Here is a 22,848-nt window from a genome sequence, read left to right as displayed (position 1 = left end):
GAGCTGGCTTTGCGTGGCCATGATGAGAGTGAGAGCTCGGATAAACCTGGGATATTCCGTGGGTTGGTGGATTTTGTTGCTTCCCTTGAGGGAGTGTAGAAAGAACACCTTGAGAATGCTACTGTGTTTAAGGGAACTTTGTGCCATTGGACTGTATGTTGTCTGTTGTGAGTGAACACATAATCAAAGAAGCACAGAACAGTTATTTTCTCTCAATCCAGGCAGATGAGACGATGGATACTGCCACACAGTGCCAACTTGTGCTTGTGCTGCGCTACATTGATGCCAAAAACAATTTGTTACCTCTGCAATCAGCTACAGCTGATTCCATTGTTACAGCACTAAAAGAGCATTGCTGCCATCCTTCCTGAGGATCAGAAGAGTAAGCTCATCTGCCAGGCATATGATGGAGCCATCGTGATGAGGGGTGCCACTGCAGGTACTCAGAGTAAGATACAAGATGTGTACCCAAATGCCCACTATATCCACTGCTATGCACATCAGCTCAATCTGATAATGCAACAGACCACTTCTCATATAGCCAAAGTGAGATTTTTTTTTTCTGACCTTGGTGGATTTGCCAGCTTTTTATCCAGATCACCCAAGCATACATGTGTTCTTGATAAAGTAGTGGCCCATAGACTACCAACATCTAGCAATGTCAGATGGATCTTTCACAGCCATGCCATCAATACCATGTTTGAGCACAGAGAGGACCTCATCCGCTGTTTTGAAAGCGACCGAGATTTGAGTAACTTTGACCCCATTACTGTCAGAGAGGCAGGAGCCTTCGCCATGCTGCTGGAGGATCAGGAATTTAAGTTCTTTCTGCAACTATTCCACCACATCATGCCACATGTGCACCTCCTCTATGCCAAACTCCAGAAAAAGGACATAGATTCGGTCCATATCAAGGGGAGCATCCAGCAGGACATACAAAAGATCAGGTAGTAGCTGTATTCCTCGTCGTTGTTGTTGTGCTAAATTCTCTTTCTCCTTTGCAGAAATTCTCTCCATTCCATGGTTGACCAAAGCAGTGTAGGTGGTTCTCAGCCAGCAAAGAGGCATCAGTCACTCAGTCCAGAGGTCCATGAAAGGATTGCAGCAGAGGTGAGTTTTTGTTGTAGAAATCAGTCACAGTCCATGTTGCACTGGAGTATAGTATTTTTGTTTTAATCTTTTAGGAAGATATGCTCTGACATTTATAATTAACATCAGATAGAGAATTGTTTACTATGCCATGTATGTATGATCAATGGGAGGAATTTAATTTATATTATTATTTATATATATGTCTTTTAACTTTAGGATCTATTCTTTGCTACAAGATTTAAACAATAATATTTTAAAATCATCAAAGACAAATATGCCCATAGAAGGTCAAATTGGACAATGCAGTTTAAAGGTGCAGTATGTAAGATTCAGAAACCCTTGTTATTAATGACACCTGTGGCATTCATTTATTTATTTATTTTTTGGCATACTCTGAGTATGTGTAGGAGTCGGTGTTGTGCTGGGAGCTGGCTGTTTGCTGGATTCCATCTCTAAGATAACGTTACCTAGTGTTGCAGTTTGTTGTCGCTGTTGAATAGCAGAAGCACTGAGGCAAGGCTCTCGAGAGTGCTCATAAACGTCACATCCTTTGGATTTCCCCAGCAAAATCAACCCACTCCCTTCGCATGAAAATCAGTCTACAGGCTTTAATAGGCAACCTAGGAAGTCCGGAAAGGGCTCATTTTTTAAGTTGCAATACAAGCCGTTCACACATTGGCAAAAAAAAAAAAAAAAGGCAAATATTACATGAAAATTGTTACATATTGCACCTTTAACTGGAGGCATTTTCATCAGAAATAACATCCTCATTGGTTTTTTCCCACAATTTATTATATTTTTGATGTAGCATTGTTCGCTTCGTCTGTTCTTCAGCAAGGTATTTTTATTATTCTGTTTGCACTGCACTTTATAGGTGTGAAGATGGGGAACACAAATATTTTCCAAAATGCTGTAACACATAGCAGCAAAGGCTCTGTAAATGCCCTCAGATTTGGCTAATTACCTACTCACTTTATAATATTAATTCATAAACTGTAACGGTGGCAGTAAAAAATAACTTTAGTTGTTCCATATTTAGAAAGAATACTTGTTGGTTGGTCATTTTAAATGTTGCAGGTGAAATTGACATTTTGTCGTCATGTTGTCTGCATGACAGCAACCATGTTTCTGTTAACACCTTACTTCTGATTACACAACTTTAGCCACTTTTTGGAAACACTTTACAATAAGGTTCAGTTAATAAACCATGGTGAATGCTTTTGGTATAATGAACTAACAATGAAAACATTTTTACAACATTAATCTAGGTTAATGTTTCATTTAAATATACTATTGTTCATTGTTAATGACCGTTCATAATATATTGCCTCCTGTTAATGTATAGATAGAAATGAACATTAATCAAGGTTAATGCTGTAAAAGTATTGTTAGTTGTTAGCTATTATATGTTGACATATAGAACCTTATTTTAAGTGTTACCCACAATTTTAACACTGTTTACTTCATACCGTTGGGCAGCTCCTCACTGCTGGTTGAGAGATAAACCACTCTGCTCTCTTTCTTTACTTGTAAACATGCTCAGGCTGATCTCAACCAAGTCTTTAACATGTCTCCTTTGGAAGTCTGTTCTCAAAGCAACAATAAAGCGCCACTTACACCGTGATCACTGTGTGATCTCACTCAGTTTCAGAGAGTGCTCATCCGCTGGACCTAAACGTGCACAAACTCATCGGCGCCATCTGGTTACTAGTTGAATATAATACAGAATGTTTCCACCTTATTTTTCAGCGAAACTAGGGTGCTGCCATTATCAACCTTGAATGTGAACCACTTCCGGTATCAGCCACTTCTAGCTATTTTAGCTATACAAAAATACTACATTATGCTGCTTTATATTACAGGCTGGCAATATATGTCATCATATTATTATCATTCTGATTTTCATAAACTCATTGGTTTTGAATGCATATAATTTTATCATATATCACATTTTGCCATTGTTTTATCACACTGTTGCACAGGCAGAATGAATGAGAGATCAGTCGCTGACAGGACAGTCCTCTACGCCGTCTGACATGCCTCCACAAACTTTACACAACCAGCAGAGAGCAGAAAGCCGCTGGGCAAATGCTGCTTTAACTTTCTTTGCACCAAAACTGCATCTTGTTTCATCTTGGCAAATGAATAAACACATTTTACTCTCTGTTCTTGTCAGAGAGCATTCTCTCTTTCTTAGCAGTGTATAGTAAACAGACACGCAGATCAGCATTCAGCATGGCCTATGAAACATCACCTTTGGTAATAAACAAATAAAGGTATCATTGGAGGTTATGCCGGTACTTATAAATGGAGGTTTACATGGAGACAAGAAACACTGCATCGTCACGATCTCGGTAAAATAAGAAGCAGATTTTATTATCGTCTCTTCAATACACACACTTTTTTACTATAAATGATGAAGTTAGAAAATTATCAGACATTAGGCCATCATTCTGCTGTACATCCTGTGGTTTTGTGATAGTTTATAAACTTACATCACTAAATTCTGCTATTATTATCCTTCTATTTATTTACATTGCGGTGAATAACAGAGGAACTTTTACACATTCGCCGGAAATGCAGCCGCTGCTTACTTCCGCGTTACAAAATAAGGTGGATAGAGGGCGCATGGTGGCTCAGAGAGCAGAATCTTCCATTGAGCCATATTCAAATAGCAGGAGGGTTCTGTCCTTATCCATACATTTTGAACACTAAAATGTATCATCTAGTTAAATTTATTCAGATAATTCTTACCCGAAATTAAAATAATAATAATAATAATAATAAATAAATAAAGAATCCGCCTTAGCAATCTGTATAAAATGACTTAAAATAAATAAATAAATAAGTATCCAGTATCACAAACAACTGTGATTGATCCATCCTATTCAGCGCTGAGAAAAGTAACACGTATCAAGTGAGAACACCATCCGTGTCCTGCTTCAGGCAGCGGTGTGGATTTTTTTTTTTTTTTTTACACCTGTATAATGACACGGATAAACTTTAATCGTTATGGAATTGAAAATACACTGTGAGGAGTTGAAATATGAAAAATCATTATTTGGACTCATCGTCCCTGACCAACTAGAATCAACGCCAGGGCCAATAAGCTCCCCCCATTTTTAGTAACAGTTTCATGTGCATTGCCCTTCTATCAGCCTTTTCTATTTCTATGAGGACTCTGGAGAGAAAAAATGCTCACTACGAAGTAAACAAGTGTTCTCCGTGTCTCTGTAACATTTAACTTCTTTCATATTCAATATCCATCTAAATTTTAAGAGCGACCATGAGCTGAGAAACACCTGTCAAGAGCAAACTAATGAATTTATTGCCAATAATGGCATGCTCGCTCTATTAACGACTACGGCAAAGCGCACATAGTACACTCACTAAACAGTGCGCTCATAAGCGCATCCTCGTGCACTTCTGGGCGTGTGCAGGATATTTAGCTACAAATTGTACGCGTTCTGTTATTTAGCGAGTATACTGCAGTTCTTCCGATGCACAGGCGCTATCGATGAATCCCTGCAACACTACAATATGTAAAGAAGGCCTAAAATCGAAAACTGTGCTTTGACAGATCTGTGTGATTAATGAAGGTACTTTTATCATTTGATTAATGCATAGCTACTATTGCATGCCATTTGTAGTAGGTAATTATGAAATACAGAGGGGTCCAAAAGTCTAAGACTAAGACCACTAGGGAAAATGCTTCTATTTGGCATTATTCTAATTTAACAATGTTTTTTTTTATTTTATTTTTTTTTCATTACAAATTATATTAGCATAACAATTTGAATGAAAAGCATCCACTGATGATCCACAGATGATCTTGAATGCTTCATTAGTAGCAAGGAATTCTGTCATAATGTTTCTTTGTTTTATTTTTTATTATGGTTTAAATGAAATTTTGAATCTCAGATTTTAAACTTTTGGACCACACTGTATGTAACTTTTTTAATTTTATTTTTATTTTTATTTTTATTTTTTTTAAATAGTACTCTGATTATTCCTTTTAAACCAGGGTCATTACTCAATACAGTTTATTAATGCATATTATATGCATTTATTTAGTAATAAGAGTTGCGTCATTTGGACTAGCTCCCTCAACTAACACTTTAATCTACCTTCTTTCCAAAGCCTTGCAGCCTATGGGCTGTTTGTTTAGGGTGCTCAAACAGGGAGGATATCATGGACCCGAATGAGAAGAGGCCCAACAAGTGGTGGACTGAACCTGACACGTTTGCAATGTTAGCTCTCATAGAGCAGATGGGTTTAGTCCATGAGCTGGACAAGAAGCGTCAACGCAACGAATCTCTTTTCCGTCAACTCCGGCTCAGTCTGGCCAAGCGGGGCATCCACTTCACTGTCACCCAAATCCGAAATCGCTGGAAAAGCCTCAAACACAAGTACCGCAAAATCAAACTGGCCAGCTACCGGAGTCCAGCTGCACGCCTCTCTGCTGTAGAATCATTCCGTTATTTCCATATGTTGGATCACATGTTGGTGAGCAAACCAAAGGCAGCAAACCAGGAGGAGGACCTCACTGATGGTCACAGCCCAGTTGAATGGTCACTCGTGGACCTGAATGACCACAAAGACAGTACTGCTGCCTGCTTTTGTATTTGATTTGTCTGTATGCTCTCATTTCCAAACATGTATGACTTTCTTTCTTCAGTGGAACACAAAATAAGATGTTAGTCAGAATGTTCATGCTGCTCTTTTCCATATAATGGAAGTGAATGGGGACAGATGCTGTTGAGCTACAAAAATGACTAAAAGCACCATAAAAATACCATAGAAGTAGTCCATACTATGCATGCTCTATATTCTATATTTTCTGAAGCCATACGATATCTTTATGTGAATATCAGGAATATTAAGTGACTGAAAGGGGAACATATTTAGAAAATAATGGCTTTGTATACGACTTTAATTAACAACTGTTCCTTACACAAACCTATTGTATGGCTTCAGAAGACCAGGAATACAGTGCCCAAGTCACTTCATGGTGCTTTTGTCATTTTGGAGCTTTTTGGTCCATCTCCATTCACTTTAATTGAATGGAGAAGAGCAGCATGAGCATTTGCGTAACATCTCCTTCTGTATGCCACTGAAGAAATTATATGGGTTTGGAACGACATGAGTAAATTAATACAGAATTATCTTATCCTTTTTGGGTAAACTATGCCTTTAAGATTTTTTCGGCATGCCTTATACATTATATTTTATCAGCTTTGTATAGCTCGTTTTCATTATTTTATTATATTAGTTTTTAGTGCATTGGCTTAACATCACGGTCAGAAAATAAGAGGGGCTTGGGGCAAAAATGCCAACAGCAATGACAAAAATGTCCTCTAAATTAAAAATGTGGGGATCAAAAATTGCCCTCGTAATAAATTCTTCTGTTTTATTTTCATCTGTTTTTCTTTTTTGAAACATCTTATATAGTTTTTAATATTCTATTATGGTAATAGTTGTACATATTATGGCAAAACTATGAGTTAATGTTGATTTAATTCTCAGCGTAAGATTAAATAAATTCTCAATCTTCAGAATTTGATTAGTGAAGTAATTAAATTAAGGTAGTTGATATAAACGGATGAGACACAGTTTGTTTTAAATGTTTGAAAAAAATATGCCCTCATAAAAATAAAGTATTATTGCCCCTTAATGTAAAACTTAAAGGAATAGTTCACCCAAAAATGAAAATTGTTTCATCATTTAATCACCCTCTTGCCATCCCAGATGTGTATAATTTTCTTTCTTCTGCAGAACACAAGTTAGATTTTTAGAAATATTTCTCAGCTCTATTAGTCAATAATTTGCAGTCAAAGTTGAACAAACTTTGTACCTCCAAAAGCACATAAAGGCAGCATAAAAGTAATCCATAAGACTGGTTAAAGGGATAGTTCACCCAAAAAATAAAAATTCTTTCATCATTTAATCACCATCATGCTGTCCCAGATATGTATGACTTTCTTTCCTCTGCTGAACACAAACAAAGATTTTCAGAAGAATATTTCAGCCCTGTAAGTCAAGTGAATGCAAGTGAATGGGTACCAACATTTTGAATCTCCGAAAAGCAAATAAAGGCAGCATAAAAGCAATCCATAAGACTCCAGTGGTTAAATCCAGATCTTCATAAGCAATATGATAGGTGTGGGTGAGAGTTGGATCAATATTTAAGTCCTTTTTTACTGTAAATTGTTTTCCTGCCCAGTAGGTGGCAATATGCATGAAGAATGCGAATCGCCAAAAACACAAGAAGAAAAATGTGAAAGTGGAGATTGATAGTAAAAAAGGAATTAAATATTGAACTGTTTCTCACCCACACCTATCATATTGCTTATGAAGATCTGGATTTAACAACTGGAGTCTTCTGGATTACTTTTATGCTGCTTTTATTTGCTTTTTGGACCTCCAAAATGTTGGTACCCATTCACTTGCTTTGTGAGGACCTAAAGAGCTGAAATATTCTTCTAAAAATCTTCATTTGTGTTCAGCAGAAGAACAAAAGTCACACATCTGGGATGGCATGAGAGCAAACAAATAATGAGAGGATTTTCATTTTTGGGTGAACTATCCCTTTAATTTCTAACACTGCTAAAAAACCATTTTGCCCACTGCCTTTTGCACAAATCTTATCAAATGTCATCACAGTAAATCCTTATAATTTAACTTGTACAATTCCATTCCTATTTTAGCCTGAATGCAAAAAGCTCAGTCCAAACTGTGTTGATGTGTAGCCATTTTGCCTTGTTTTTCTGTTCTTCCAGGTCCTTGGCCTGAAGGCATATTCCCTAAATCTGAGCCTGAGAACATTACTGCTAAACTGGAACCTGATGTTGATGAGAGTATGAATCCAGAAGATTTGGCTAGCTCTGAGCCTCCGAGCTGGGCTGTAGGACCAGATGAGGTCATGACTCTGGGGTTGTCGGGAGAATATCTCTATGCAGTGAAGACTGGACCGACATCCCTTTGCAATCCCAACAGCACAGAAAGTACAAGAGAGGCTGCAGTCTGCAGCCAAGATGATTTTCCAGGTGACATACTGTTTAAGTTCAGTCTGGTTTGACAAACAGCAGGCTGTAAACCTTATGTAATTATGTAATTTATCAGAACTTACTTTTAGTTCACATAAAAATGAAGATCGACTCACCCTCATGTTGTTTTAAACCCTTATGACTTTCTTTTTTGGAACACAAAATAAGATATTAAGCAAAATGTCCATGCTGCTCCATTCGATTCAATTAAAGCGAATGGGGACAGATGCCTTTGTAATTAAAAACCATCATTAAAGTACCATAAAAGTAGTCCATATATCTTGTGCGTTATATTCCAATTCATCTGAAGCCGTTCAACAACTTTGTGTGAGGAACAGACTGAAATTTAAGTTGACACTCACTTCCATCCGCTGTAGCTCTCAAATCTCTTTCACTCTTTTGCACATTTAAATTTTGCATGTTAAGTTTGGTTCTGAGACACGCAAGAAACCAATGCCGTTTAGCATCATTGACATCAAACTTGAACAAAGAAAGTCATATGGGTTTGGAATGACAATGGGGTGAGTACATGATGGCAGATTTTTGGGTGAATTAATGCTCTCTGAGTCTCAGTTCTTCTACATTTCCCCACAGGAATGTCTGAGGAGACCAGCAGCCTCATCCTCCAGCAGCTCACCATTCTGAACCACCAGCTTGGAGAACAGCTGGCTGAGCAGAAAGCCTTCCATTGCAGCATGCTGGGAATGATGGATCGCCAGATACAAGTCCTGGAACAGCTCTCCAATTTCACCAGGAACCACCAACCCAAACCTGAATCCACTGAGGCGGATTCCTCCATTAGTCAGAAAGTCAATGAAGCCATGCTGCGCATCCTGGAGGCTCAAACACAGACACTTCAGCCATGCCCCCTGTTCCCCATGCCCAAGACAGAACCTCCTCCTCCCCCTTGGAAGGTCTCACTCTTGGAAGTCCACAAGAGGTCAACACCCGTTGAGGGAGAGTCAGGCAGTGAGACTGATACCTCTCAAACCATGGAGGGGTACAAACACAGCCCTTCTAGCCCACATTCTTTAGAGCCTTCATCCTCAACCAAGGCTGCAATTTTGCAGAATGGATTGTGTCATCACAACTAAGTGCTTATTTGAACATAATAAACAAGCCTTTTGTCCTTAGCGTGGTTTCACATATAGTACATTTTAAGTGAACCAAACCCAGTTCAGGTTAAAGTGAACCAGAAAGGGAACCAGCTGCAAATGACCTCAGTGATTTTGGTGTTCACAATGTAAGTGGACTTAAAAGAGGACCCAGTTTCTTTTTTTTTGGTCCTCTTCACATTAATGTGGTCTCAGACCACTTGTTGTTCACACCACGGTTTTCTTAAGAACTCAGACCCCATTGCAGCTAGGGCTGTCACAATTATGAAATCTGGCTGACAATAATCTTTCATAAATAATTGCGATTATTATGATAAGCAATTGTCATACAAATTGTCATACTTCTTAAGGTTCACGAATGCTTATTACAGATAGGCCTACACCTTTAATAATTTAGTGATGTTTAACTTGAAATCATATAATAAAATGGGGCTATATGATTACTTTTAATGCTTTAAAGAATATTTAATTTTTCATAAACAATTATTGCACAGGGATAGAATTACATAAAAAGTAATGTCTTATGTTATATCATTTATGAAACCCAGACAACACCGCCAATTATATTACATTATGCAATAGTAATAATGTGTACTGTATTTCTGTCCTAAATTCTTCACTCTCTCACGTTATGTTAAGGCTCTCCGATAAAACCTACAAGCCCTTATTTCGCATTAATTAAAACATTTGAAATTCTTTGTGCATCTGAAAATATGTTTCTTTATCATGTCGAGCGTAATGGAGCAAGCAAGCGTCTCCTCCTGCGTGTCATTTTCATTGTGTGTATGAGCCAAGAACGTTTGCCATAGCGCAAATAAAATTCAAATGAAACTATAAAAATCCTCGCTTGTATTTTCGTGGGAGTTTGATGCAAACCTCCTTAGATGGTATGCCCATCGGAGCACTTTAAAGCGGTTCATTTTAACGCTCTGCTCTGAATGCGGCCGGTCCATTCATTTTAGAGTGTACTCGCACTAGGCCCGGTTGCCTTTTACCATGCCCAAGCACGATTGTCCCCACTCCCCGCTGACCTGCACTTACATTGCACTTAATGTTCCGGGCCTGAGCATGCTTACATCATTACGATGAAGACAACAGGACGAAAAGCGCTCTCGCAGAGCACAATGGAGTCCATCATTGTAACGTTACTTTGTGGCTTATTTTGAGTCGTTTGGGGCACGGTGACGCACGACCCTCTTACATGCCTAATTGTCGACAGCATGGTACCACTGGAATTTATCCTTGTCATCCGACGAGCTGCCAGATTTACGGATTGCGTCCCGTACCTTCAGATACTGAACCTGCAGTTTTTTCAGCTTGTCAAATCATTGCTCAATGGTTCTTTGGTATCCATGAACACGAATATGGTCGCAAATTTTACCAAATATCTCAGAGTTCTTGTGTATTGTATCCAGTTGTTCCTGTATACTCTCGTCTGCCCAAATTTCCAGTAAACACTGCACCTATGCCGTAGACCAAAGTGATCCCTTTGCCCAGTCGCATCTTAGACGTCATGTTTCGAGTTCCGTGCTCGGTCACGGTTAGTGATCAAACTAGATGCATACTTTGCCTGAGCAATCTGAACCATGCCCGAGCCCACCTCTTCACCTGCTCAAACGAACTAGGTGTGAAAACGCCCTTAGACCCTGTTTACACCTGGTATTAACATCAATCACAGGTCTGATCACAAGGTGTGAATGGGGCCGCAGATGTTTCAGGAAGTTGTTTGCCTAAAGATGCAATATCTGAAAAATCTACAAATAACACTTTTTAGTTTTCATAAGAAAGTATCTAGTTTTAATCAGTGACACTTTTGAGAAATAGAACAACAGACTCATTGGTTTTAGCCCATTTATTTCATTTTGATTCGTTTGCTAACTAACATTTGATGTGATTCTTAGATTACAAGTAACCTAGAATGGTGTTAAGAAATTACACTATCTAGAGGAAAATATTGGTCATTGGTTACCAAGCTTAAAGTAATAAATTTGTGTGACATTTATGAATTTCTGCTAATTAGGTTCAGGCTAAACTTTAAGGCTGATTTTAATAAGAGAGTGTATGTTCTCATGAATTCCATCCTTTTAATCTCAACTCAAATGTAGTTTAGTAGAAACTTATAAGTCTGTTCATTTTTAAGAATTGCTTGCCTCTTAATATAAAATAATATTTCACTGACTTTTGGCATAATATTATTCAGATTCTCTTCGTCTTTGAAACTTGGTAGACCAGGAATAGTTGAAACACAGTGTTAGTTCCAACAGTCATTACTAAAATCTAAATATAAACAGTGAATTTGTTGTAGATTTTGTTTGAAATAATGCATGCTGTTGGTGTTGTAGCCAGGGACTAAAAACGGTTCAAGGAAAGAAAACTGAAAACGAATGGAATTTTTAGCAGAACATAAATGAAAACCGGAACAAAGTGATTTTTATAACCAGTTAATTTTGTTATGATAATTTTTGAATGAAACCAAAAGCCAAAGGGTTTATCACAGTAGCGCCCCCTTGAAAATGGGCATGTAAGAGGGCTCTGTAGCACCCCTATTTTCAACTGCAGTCACCAAAATTGGTACATATATAGTTCTCATAAAGCTGAACAACTTAATACACACAGTCATTAGCTCTGCCTAACAGGAAGTTGGCCATTTTGGATTTTCTGAAAATTGCAGGCTCTGAACTTTTAAATACTCCTCCTAGGGGATTCATGTGACTGGCACAAACTTTGTGCAACATCATGCCAAGACATTGTAGATGCAAAATTGCGAACAGATTTTTGATATTTTGAATGGTGTTGCCATGGTGAAGCAATACATTTATGGTGAAAAATGGGAAACAGGAAGTGCCTTATATCTTCAGTGTGCATTGTGTGATTTTGATGAAAACTCAGCTGTATGTTTGGTAAATAGGAGCTGATCACATGGATGCGGCTATTATGGGACATGGTCATAGTGCCACCACATGGTAGCACGAAGTATGACACTTTAAACAGACTTTGAAATAGCCCTCTTGTGTTTACATGAATTGCTTCAGAATTCTTTAGAATAATGTCAAGACACTACTTATGTAAAATTGTAAAGGAATATTTGATATATTAAATAATGTTGCCATGGCAACACATTAATTGTTATTCCTTTCTTCCTATATTGGTGTTTTTGAGGCATTTGGGATGCTTAAAATTTCATGAAATTTTGCACACATATCAGAGTCGTTGGCCATTAGGGCTGGGCAAAAATTCACGCATGGGCATGTAGGGGGGACCTGTAGCACCCCCTTTAAAATGGGCATGTAAGACAGCCTCTGTAGCACCCTCATTTTCACCTATAGTCACCAAAATGGGTGTATATATAGTGCTCATCAAGATGGACAACTTTCATAATTATAGTTATTAGCTCCACCCAACAGTAAGTCTGCCATTTTGGATTGTTTGAATATTGCAGTCTCTGAACTTTTAAATACTCCTCTTAAGGGATTCATGAGACTGTCACCACATTTAGACAACATTATGCAAAGATATAGAAGATGCTAAATTGTGAACATATTTTTGATATATTGAACGGTGTGGCCATAGTGAGGCATTAAATTAATGGGGGGGAAAATGGAAAACAGGAAGTGTAGCATATCTTCTTTGTGCAATGTATGATTTAGATGAAAACTTAGATGTATATTTAGACTTGGGGACTAATCATATGGATGTGACTATTTTGGGTCATGGTCATAATGCCACCACCTGGCAGCAGGAAGTGTGGCTCTTACAACAGACTTTAAAATTGTCCTCTTATATTTACTCAAATTGTTTAGAAAAATGTCAAATGCCAAATGCATGTATCCACCTTACATTGTTTTCTGAAAGCCACTGAAATGAACTCGTGCTTGGGCCATCATCACTGCTTGCAGCTATATTTTTGAGCTCGTTATTCCAGATCAGGTTTCTTGTTTCTCTTGCGAGATCTGTCAACACTGCAATTGATATTTCACCCACCCCTTGGTGCAGAGTACTGTCTTTTTAAAAAGAATGTTATTAACCATTCTTTTATTTCATTCTAACCGGTTACCATTTGGAAAGAGGCTGCAGAACTTCTGAACCAGAAAGAAAAAATAACATTTTTGCTCAGAAAAAAACAAAATGAAAACTTTTTGTTTTTAGTCCCTGGTTGTAGCAACAAACAGGGCTAGAACAATTTATACTGTCTGGTTTTGCTGGTGTTTCTTCCAAGTGAAAAGAAAAAGGTGGAAAAGGTTGATTTATTACAACCACTAATTTTTGGATGGGTATAAATAAATTACCTAATTTTTTAAGGTTTCTATTTCATCACTTCAGATTTACAACTACTGTCTCAATGCTTTGAAACCATATATTTTTCTTCCAGATAAAACAGAGCCTCTCATAACTGAAATAGTGGAACAAGGCTGTGAAGTATAGGCTTAGTTTCTTTAATGGCATGCATTGTATTAATTGTATCTAATTTTAACAACTCTTTTTTTTAATTCAATGTTTCATCAGCAGAATGATTAAAAACCATTTAAACAACAGTACTAACCCTTTGAAGAGACTACTATCCCTCACAAACTCGTTTTCATCAATTATTAAATATGGCAATACTCTGAATAAGGTCCATTATTTTCATATTTTTTATTAAAATTGGATTAGGTCGCAAAATAATAATTCTGAGATCAACAGTGTAGCATTTCACTATGAAATGTGAAAGTGAAAGTGGAGATTTATAGTAAAAAAAGAATTAAATATTGATCTGTTTCTCACCCACACTTATCACATCACTTTTAAAAATATAGATTTAACCAATGGAGTCTTATGGATTACTTTTTTGCTGCCTTTATGTGATTTATGGAGCCTCAAAGGTCTGGTCACCATTCACTTGCATTGTATGGATCTACAGAGCTGAAATATACTTCTTAAAATCTTTGTTTGTGTTCTGCAGAAGAAAGCATATCATACACATCTGGGTTGGTATGAGGGTGAATTTATGATGCGAGAATTTTCATTTTTGGGTGAACTTTCCCTTTAAGGGCAATGAAGAAGCAGATAAAATTGCTTAGGAGTCAATAAAACAGAAGAGAACATGTATTAGGGTGGCATTAGGCAGAACAGAATTAAGGACCAACATAGTGGCAGGAATTGGGGGAGATAGATATTTTCAGTACAGCTTGTTAAAAAGCATAGTAGTTATAGTTCAGAAGAAAAAAAATAATAATAACGATTTCAACAACTCTTATTGTCTAGACTCAGTTTTGGCCATTGTAGTTTAAACTCAAATCTGTAGAGATAAGCATCCAGATGGATTATGTGAAGTTTGCAGAGTGTCTGAAACTGTATCCCATGGGTTATTTTAATGTTTAAAATATTATAAAGTAAGGAAGGAATTATTTAGTAAATTAATGAAAATTGGGGTAAGGATCTGAAAGATTTTTTCTGGAGTTTCTCTCTCTCTCTCTCTCTCTCTCTCTCTCTCTCTCTCTCTCTCGGTTAAACATCTCCTGTTGGAGGCGGTAATGCGCCGAAAGGCGTTCAATGTACCATAAAATTCTACATGAAGGAGGAGAAAATAATGCTCCACGACAGTAGACGGCAGTATCGCAAAATTTTGTTTGCGTGCTACTGCACCCGAAGACGGACTTTTGTTTAGTTGGTTCTTCATAAAGGTATTTTTATTTTATGACTAAAGCTACGTTCAAGCAGTAAGTATTTTAAAATGTGTGTTTACATTGATGTCATGTAGCTGTGGATTTGACCTGCACAACGTTCAGAAGGAATTTTAGACCATTCTTCCTTACAGAACTGCTTCAGCTCAGCCATATTCTTAGGATGTCCGGTGTGAACGGCTCTCTTGAGGTCATTCCACATCATCTGTATTGGGTTAAGATCTGGGCTCTGACTGGGCCACTCAAAAAGGTGGATTCTGTAGTGGATTTACTTCGATGTTTAGGGTCATTGTCCTGCTGTATCACCCAACTTCTACTGAGCTTCTGCTGGTGCACCGCCACACTGACATTATCCTGTAGGATATCTTGATAGGGAATTCATTTTTCCCTCGATGATGCTAAGTGGTCCAGGCCCCGAAGCAGCAGAGCAGCCCCAATTCATGATGCTCCCTCCACCGTACTTCACAGTTGGGATGAAGTTATTTTATGTTGGTATGCGGTGCTGTTATTTACACCATACGAAATGTAGCGTGTTCTTTCCTAACAATTCCACCTTAGTTTCATCAGTCCACAAAACATTTGACCAGTACCATTATGGAGTGTCAAGGTGGTCTTTGGAAAACTTCAGGCGTGCAGCAATGTTTTTGTTGGAAAGCAGCCGTTTCCTTCATGGTGGTCCTGCCATGGACACAATGCCTGTTTAATGTTTTCCATTTAGAAGACTCATGAACATAGATGTTAACCAGTTCCAATGATTCCTTCAAGTCTTTAGCTGTCACTCTAGGGTTCTTTTTTACCTCATTGAGCATTCTGCGGTGTGCCCTTTGAGTCATCTTGGCTGTACGGCCACTTCTAGGGAGACTAGCCACAGTACTAAATCATCTCCATTTATAGACTTATTGTCTAACTGTTTACAGATGAATATCTAAGCTCTTCAAGATAACTTTGTAACCCTTTCCAGCTTTATTCAAAGCGACAATTCATGATCGTAGATTTTAGATCTCTTTTTTTGAGAGGCATGGTGCACACCAGCAGATGCTTCTTGTGAATTGCAAACTCAAAATGTTTGAGTGATTTTATAAGTCAAAGTAGCTCTAACCCACACCTTCAATATCGTTTCATTAATTGGATGTCAGGTTTGCCAACTCCTGACTCTAATTAGCTTCTGTTGACGTCATCATCCTAGGGTTTCACATACTTTTTCTAACCTACACTAAATGATTGAATGATGTATTCAATATGTACAAGAACAATACAATAATTTGTATATTATTATTGAAATCATTTTCTTCATTATTGTATCTTAGATAAAGATCAAACCAGATTTTAAGACAAATTTATACATAAATGCAGGTAATTCCAAAGAGTTCACATACTTTTTCTTGCCACTGTAAATATTACCTATGGACATATTATAGAGACATTACACAGGAATATCCTTTTACAGATGTGTTTGATTGGGAGCATTTCCACATGTCTTTCATGGAACTTATGTTCTTTTTCAGCAATGGCAGATGACGTTCTGTTTGAATTCCTTCACATGGCGATTGTGGCTCACATTTACAAGGAGCAGGCGACCCGAGAGGATATTGATAAGGTAACATGTTTCTTATACATTGCTGTCTACAAGTGTGCACACATTGATATCCTACACATTGTATTTACCCTATGCAGCACACCAATTCTTCTTAGCTCAATATGAGTTGTTAAAACTAAAAGACAACCAAATAATTTTACTTGATTATTTTATCAATAAGTTTGGCCCAAAAGAGTTTTTCACAGACAAAAGTAGCTAGAATTGGACTGCAATGTTGCCATCTTTACATCAGAGCTATTATCAAATCAATGTCACATATGAGTAATAATCAGGAATTGAGAAAATTGATAAGGCCCATTTATTTTTTATAGATGGCTTCAAAAACCTTTACAGATCTACAACAGATATTTTGGTTTGGCTTTCTGTAAATCCGTCAAATATTAAAAGGAAGAAGTTCATTATGTTTGAATGAAAATGGTTTTGTTGTAGTTTTTTGTAGCCTACATCATGCTCTGATTTCCTTTCCTAAGGAGAGAGTGACATGTGTATCTACTCTAGAGTCAATGGGCTTCAGAGTTGGACAAGGGCTGATTGAAAGGTAAATCATAGACAATGTTCAAAATTATTTCTTGTTATTTTTTATGTTCACTACTTAAAACAGTGATAACTGATGGCATGCTGGCTGCTTGTGTTTGAGAAGGTTTACAAAAGACTCCCCCAGTTTCAAAGATGACTTAGACATCATGAAGTTCATCTGCAAAGATTTCTGGAGCACTATTTTCAAAAAACAAATTGACAATTTGAGGACGAACCATCAGGTCTGATATTTCAACCAATTTGTTTTGTGGCAAAGCATATGGAGTATTTAGTATTAACATAAATTATTTTTCTCACTTTGTTCTAGGGCACTTACGTCTTACAGGATAATAAATTTGCTCTACTAACTCAGTTTTCCACTGGAAAGCAATACCTTGAGGAGGCCCCTAAAGTAAGAATCTCTTGCTGATATTTAGTCTTATACATATTATGCTGTATTTTGACATTTTATATAATTGTATCTGCATTTTGTTATATATCAGACCATAAATGATGGGATAAGAATAGATCTCAACTTTTCTTTCTCTCTGTAGTACTTGGCCTTTTCTTGTGGATTGATTCGGGGAGCTCTATCCATCCTGGGCTTGGAGAGTGCTGTGACTGCAGAGGTGTCTTTAATGCCATCGTGTAAGATTAATGCTAACCTTATTATCAGTATTTCTCTCTCTTTTAACCCTTAAAGGAATAGTTCACCCAAAAATCAAAATTCTCTCATCATTTACCCACCCTCATGCCATCCCAGATGTGTACGACTTTATTTTGTAGAACACAAATAATTTTTTTTAGAGCAATATCTCAGCTCTGCAAGTGAATGAACAAAACTTTGAAGTTCCAAAAAGCACAAAGGCAGCATAAAAATAATCCATAAAACTCCAGTGGCATTAATCCATGTCTTCTGAAGCGATCTAATTGATTTTGGGTGAGAACAGACCAGAATATAACCCCTTTTTCACTAAAAATCTTGACATCAGCAGTGTCTAGGCACGATCATGATTTCAAGATGGATTACTAGTGCTTTACACATGCAGAGCGCTAGATGGCACTAGGAAGTGTAATCCATCTTGAAATCATGATCGCCAAGAAGACTGCTGTTGTAGATATTTATAGTGAAAAAGGAGTTATATTTTTGTCTGTTCTCACCCAAAACTGATTGGATCATTAAGAAGATATGGATTAAACCACTGAAGTCTTATAGATTACTTTTATGCTGCCTTTAAATGCTTTTTGGACATTCAAAGTTCTGGCCACCAGAACTAAGATATATGAGCTGAAATATTCTTCTAAAAATTTTCATTTGTGTTCTGCAGAAGAAAGAAAGTCATACACATCTGGGATGGCATGAGGGTGATTAAATGATGAAAGAATTTTCATTTTTGGTTGAACTATCCCTTTAATTCTTTGGCTGTGTGACTATATATTAAGAATATCTGGGGATATTTGGATTGGAAAGCTAATTCACATTCATATGTATGTAAATTAACAATGATATTGGGACAATAACAGTCCTCACTGCCTTTTGTAAATCTTTTTTCTTTTCTTTTGTTTATAGGTAAATTCCAAATTGTAGTTCAAAAAATCTAGGACAGACTAAATGAGCTGTGAACGGTAATGTTTCATTAAATCAAAACTTTATTAATGGAAATTACATGGACCTATATACTAAATGTTTACACCAGAATGGCAGTTTACAACATTATTTTTGATCAAAGTTATGTTATATTTCAGTGAGACAGTTCTTATTTTTTTTAACCATTTTTATTTATATATATCCATAAGACTTAAATTAAGAGTCTTGATCAGTTTTCTAACATCTGAATGTCATTTTCTACCTTGACACACTTACAGTTGAAGTCAGAAGTTTACATACACTTTAGTTTGAAGTCATTAAAACTCATTTTTTTAACCACTCCACAGATTTAATATTAGCAAACTATAGTTTTGGCAAGTCGTTTAGGACATCTACTTTGTGCATGACAGAAGTAACTTTTCCAACAATTGTTAACAGACAGATTGTTTCACTTTTCATTGACAATATCTCAATTCCAAATTAACTGTGCCTTTAAGCAGCTTGGTAAATTCCAGAAAATTATGTCAAGCCTTTAGACAATTAGCTTCTGATAGGAGGTGTACTGAACTGGAGGCGTACCTGTCGATGTATTTTAAGGCCTACTTTCAAACTCAGTGCCTCTTTGCTTGACATCATGGGAAAATTAAAAGAAATCAACCAAGACCTCAGAAAACAAATTGTGGATGTCCACAAGTCTGGTTCATCCTTGGGAGCAATTTCCAAATGCCTGAAGGTACCACGTTCATCTGTACAAACAATAGTATGCAAGTATAAACACCATGGGACCACGCAGCCATCATACCTCTCAGGAAGGAGACGCATTCTGTCTCCTAGAGATGAACGTAGTTTGGTGCAAAAAGTGCAAATCAATCCCAGAACAACAGCAAAGGACTTTGTGAAGATGCTGGAGGAAACAGTTAGACAAGTCTCTATATCCACAGTAAAACGAGTCCTATATCAACATAACCTGAAAGACTGCTCAGCAAGGAAGAAGCCACTGCTCCAAAACCACCATAAAAAAGCCAGACTACAGTTTGCAAGTGCACATGAAGACAAAGATCTTACATTTTGGAGAAATGTCCACTGGGCTAATGAAACAAAAATTGAACTGTTTGGCCATAATGACCATTTGTTATGTTTGGAGGAAGAAGGGTGAGGCTTGCAAGCCGAAGAACACCATCCCAACCGTGAAGCATGGGGGTGGAGGCATCATGTTGTGGGGGTGCTTTGCTGCAGGAGGGACTGGTGCACTTCACAAAATAGATGGCATCATGAGGAAGGAAAATTATGTGGCTATATTGAAACAACATCTCAAGACATCGGCCTGGAAGTTAAAGCTTGGTAACAAATGGGTCGTCCAAATGGACAATGACCACAAGCATACCTCCAAATTTGTGGCAAAATGGCTTAAGGACAACAAAGTCAAGGGATTGGAGTGGCCATCACAAAGCCCTGACCTCAATCCGATAGAAACTGAGTTTAAATGTTTTTGGCTAAGGTGTATGTAAACTTATTACTTCAACTATATTACAAACAAAATTATTGTAATGGAAAATGACGGAAGCATGTTTTTGATATATGTTCATATCAATTCACTGAAAAATATTTTGGAGTTCTCTTTTTATACACATTTAGCCTTTCTAAATGAAGTTTTGCTAAACATGAATGGTTTACACTTTACAAGCCATAATTTAGTAAAGATACACTTAGTGTTGAAAACAATTATGGATTTCTTATGTGTATATTTGGTGAATTTGGACATGTATCTCACTGATAAAGATTTAAAGGAGTAAAAACTTCTACACCAGAAGAGGGCACCCTTTGTTAGTCTAATTGTATGCCTCTGGGGTGCAAAGCTTGTGTCTGTATATAATGAAACTTTAATGAGTAAACTTTTTGCACTTATTTGCACCATATTTTGGTCTGCAAACTGTTTACTGCTGTTACCTCAGTTAATAAAAGCTTTATTTGTCTGTCTTATTGGTACAATTTTTAAATAAAGATATGTCCTCATTGGACTGTTTGTTTTCTGTACTGAGCTTGTTTATTGTTTGTCTGCACATTTCTGAATGGATTTATAAATATTCAAATAAATGAAATATTTCAAATGAACATTTTTAATTTGCCACTAAAAATAAATAGCTGAATGCTTTGAATACAATAACAAAGAGAAACAGAAGGCTCTGTTTAGGCTGTATTTTTCCACATTTGTTGCATATATATATATATATATATACCAAAGTGGCATTCAGCTGATCACAGTGTATAGTCAGGACATTACTGATGTAAAAAACAGCACCATCACTATTTGAAAAAAGTCATTTTTGATCAAATCTAGACAGGCCCCATTTACAGCAGCCATCACTCCAACAACTTATCCTTGAGTAATCATGCTAAATTGCTAATTTGGTACTAGAAAATCACTTGCCATTATATCAAACACAGCTGAAAGCTATTTGGTTTATTAAATGAAGCTTAACATTGTCTTTGTGTTTGTTTTTGAGTTGCCACAGTATGCAATAGACTGGCATGTCTTCAGGTCAATATTAGGTACAAAATCGCAAAAAAGAAACAGCTTTCTCAAGAAACTCATCAGTCAATCATTGTTTTAAGGAATGAGGGCTATACAATGCTTGAAATTGCCAAAAACTGAAGATTTCATACAAAGGTGTACACTACAGTCTTCAAAGACAAAGGACAACTGGCTCTAACAAGCACAGAAAGAGATGTGGAAGGCCAGATGTACAACTAAACAAGAGGATAAGTACATCAGAGTCTCTAGTTTGAGAAATAGACACCTCACATGTCCTCAGCTGACAGCTTCATTGAATTCTACCCGCTCAACACCAGTTTCATGTACAACAGTAAAGAGAAGACTCAGGGGTGCAGGCCTTATGGGAAGAGTTGCAAAGAAAAAGCCACTTTTGAAACAGAAAAACAAAAAGAAAATGTTAGAGTGGGCAAAGAAACACAGACATTGGTCAACAGATAATTGGAAAAGAGTGTTATGAATCTTAACCCCATTGAGCTTTTGTGGGATCAGCTAGACTGTAAGGTGCGTGAGACAGGCACATCTATGGCAAGTGCTACAGGAAGCGTGGGGTGAAATGTCACCTGAGTATCTGGACAAACTGACAGCTAGAATGCCAAGGATCTGCAAAGCTGTCACTGCCGCACGTGAAAGAATTTTTGATGAGAACTCTTTGAAGTAGTTTAAGAAGTTCTGAAATTATATATATATATATATATATTATATTATATTGTAATAGTAATTTTTCACGTTATTAATGTCCTGGCTATACATTGTGATCAGTTGAATGCCACTTTGGTGAATAAAAGTAACAATTTCTTTCCATAAGAGCAAAATCTGTACATTATTCCAAACTTTTGGCTGCCAGTGTGTGTGTGTGTGTGTGTGTGTGTGTGTGTGTGTATATATATATATATATATATATACACACTACCAGTCAAAGTTTTGAAACACTTGACCGAAATGTTTCTCATGATCTTAAAAATCTATAATTTTATAATTAAATGTTTGAAATTAGTTTTGTAGACAAAAATATAACTGTATTATAATTATTATTTATTTCATTATAAATCTAAAATTTAATAAAAATAAAAAAAAGTTTTTGAAATTGATGACTTGGACCAAATAATAAAGAAAAGCAGCCAATAAGTGACCAACATAGATGAGAACTCCTTCAATACTGTTTAAAAAGCATCCCAGGGTGATACCTCAAGAAGTTGGTTGAGAAAATGTCAAGAGTACATTTCTGCATATTCTAGGCAAAGGGTGACTACTTTGAAGATGCTAAAATATAACACAGGATTTTGTTTAGTCACAACATAATTCCCATAGTTCCATTTATGTTATTCCATAGTTTTGATGACTTTACTATTATTCTAAAATGTGAAGAAAAAAAAAATATAATAAAGAATAAGTGTTTCAAAACTTTTGACCAGTAGTGTGTATATATATATATATATATATATATATATATATGTGTGTGTGTGTGTGTGTGTGTGTGTGTGTGTGTGTGTGTTTAAATTTTTCACTTTATCTGACTCCCAGTAATATCTAAATATTCATTTATATATTTTTATTTCAACACTGTACCCTTTTGGTAGAAATTTACAGTACACTGCAACGTTTAAAAAAAATGTTATATTCAAGATTCTAAGAGAACAAAATTGATGCAGTATACTCAACAATTGTCTCAATATACTGAAC

At 36.7% G+C, this 22,848-nt stretch overlaps 2 protein-coding genes across 5 annotated transcripts; both read left to right on the top strand.

The window, feature by feature from the left end:
- The first annotated feature begins 377 nt into the window (after positions 1 to 377).
- Positions 378 to 13,711, top strand: si:ch211-116o3.5 (uncharacterized protein LOC325902 homolog). Of its 2 annotated transcripts, none has more exons than XM_051665988.1 (4): positions 378 to 1,110; positions 5,233 to 5,695; positions 7,872 to 8,138; positions 8,733 to 13,711. In XM_051665988.1, exons 1-4 carry the CDS (start codon positions 1,021 to 1,023, stop codon positions 9,230 to 9,232), a joined length of 1,320 nt encoding a protein of 439 aa, XP_051521948.1. In that variant the 5' UTR covers positions 378 to 1,020; the 3' UTR covers positions 9,233 to 13,711. The 2 variants fall into 2 exon arrangements, with proteins under 2 accessions (XP_051521948.1, XP_051521949.1); XM_051665989.1 differs by lacking the exon at positions 378 to 1,110 and adding an exon at positions 4,265 to 4,691 and having other exon boundaries at positions 8,733 to 13,710.
- A 1,123-nt stretch (positions 13,712 to 14,834) lies between these two features.
- Positions 14,835 to 20,648, top strand: LOC127422466 (trafficking protein particle complex subunit 6b-like). Of its 3 annotated transcripts, none has more exons than XM_051665995.1 (7): positions 14,835 to 14,913; positions 16,419 to 16,510; positions 16,981 to 17,048; positions 17,151 to 17,268; positions 17,355 to 17,438; positions 17,581 to 17,674; positions 18,597 to 20,648. In XM_051665995.1, the coding sequence occupies exons 2-7, from the start codon at positions 16,421 to 16,423 to the stop codon at positions 18,626 to 18,628; spliced, it is 486 nt and encodes a 161-aa protein (XP_051521955.1). In that variant the 5' UTR covers positions 14,835 to 14,913; positions 16,419 to 16,420; the 3' UTR covers positions 18,629 to 20,648. The 3 variants fall into 3 exon arrangements, with proteins under 3 accessions (XP_051521955.1, XP_051521957.1, XP_051521954.1); XM_051665997.1 differs by having other exon boundaries at positions 14,848 to 14,949; XM_051665994.1 differs by lacking the exon at positions 14,835 to 14,913 and adding an exon at positions 14,957 to 15,405.
- The last annotated feature ends 2,200 nt before the right edge of the window (positions 20,649 to 22,848 follow it).

Source organism: Myxocyprinus asiaticus, chromosome 31, assembly GCF_019703515.2.
Source record: "Myxocyprinus asiaticus isolate MX2 ecotype Aquarium Trade chromosome 31, UBuf_Myxa_2, whole genome shotgun sequence".
Lineage (NCBI taxonomy): Eukaryota > Metazoa > Chordata > Actinopteri > Cypriniformes > Catostomidae > Myxocyprinus > Myxocyprinus asiaticus.
The sequence above is the reverse complement of the archived record's forward strand: the minus strand, read 5'-3'. Positions and strand labels throughout refer to the sequence as shown.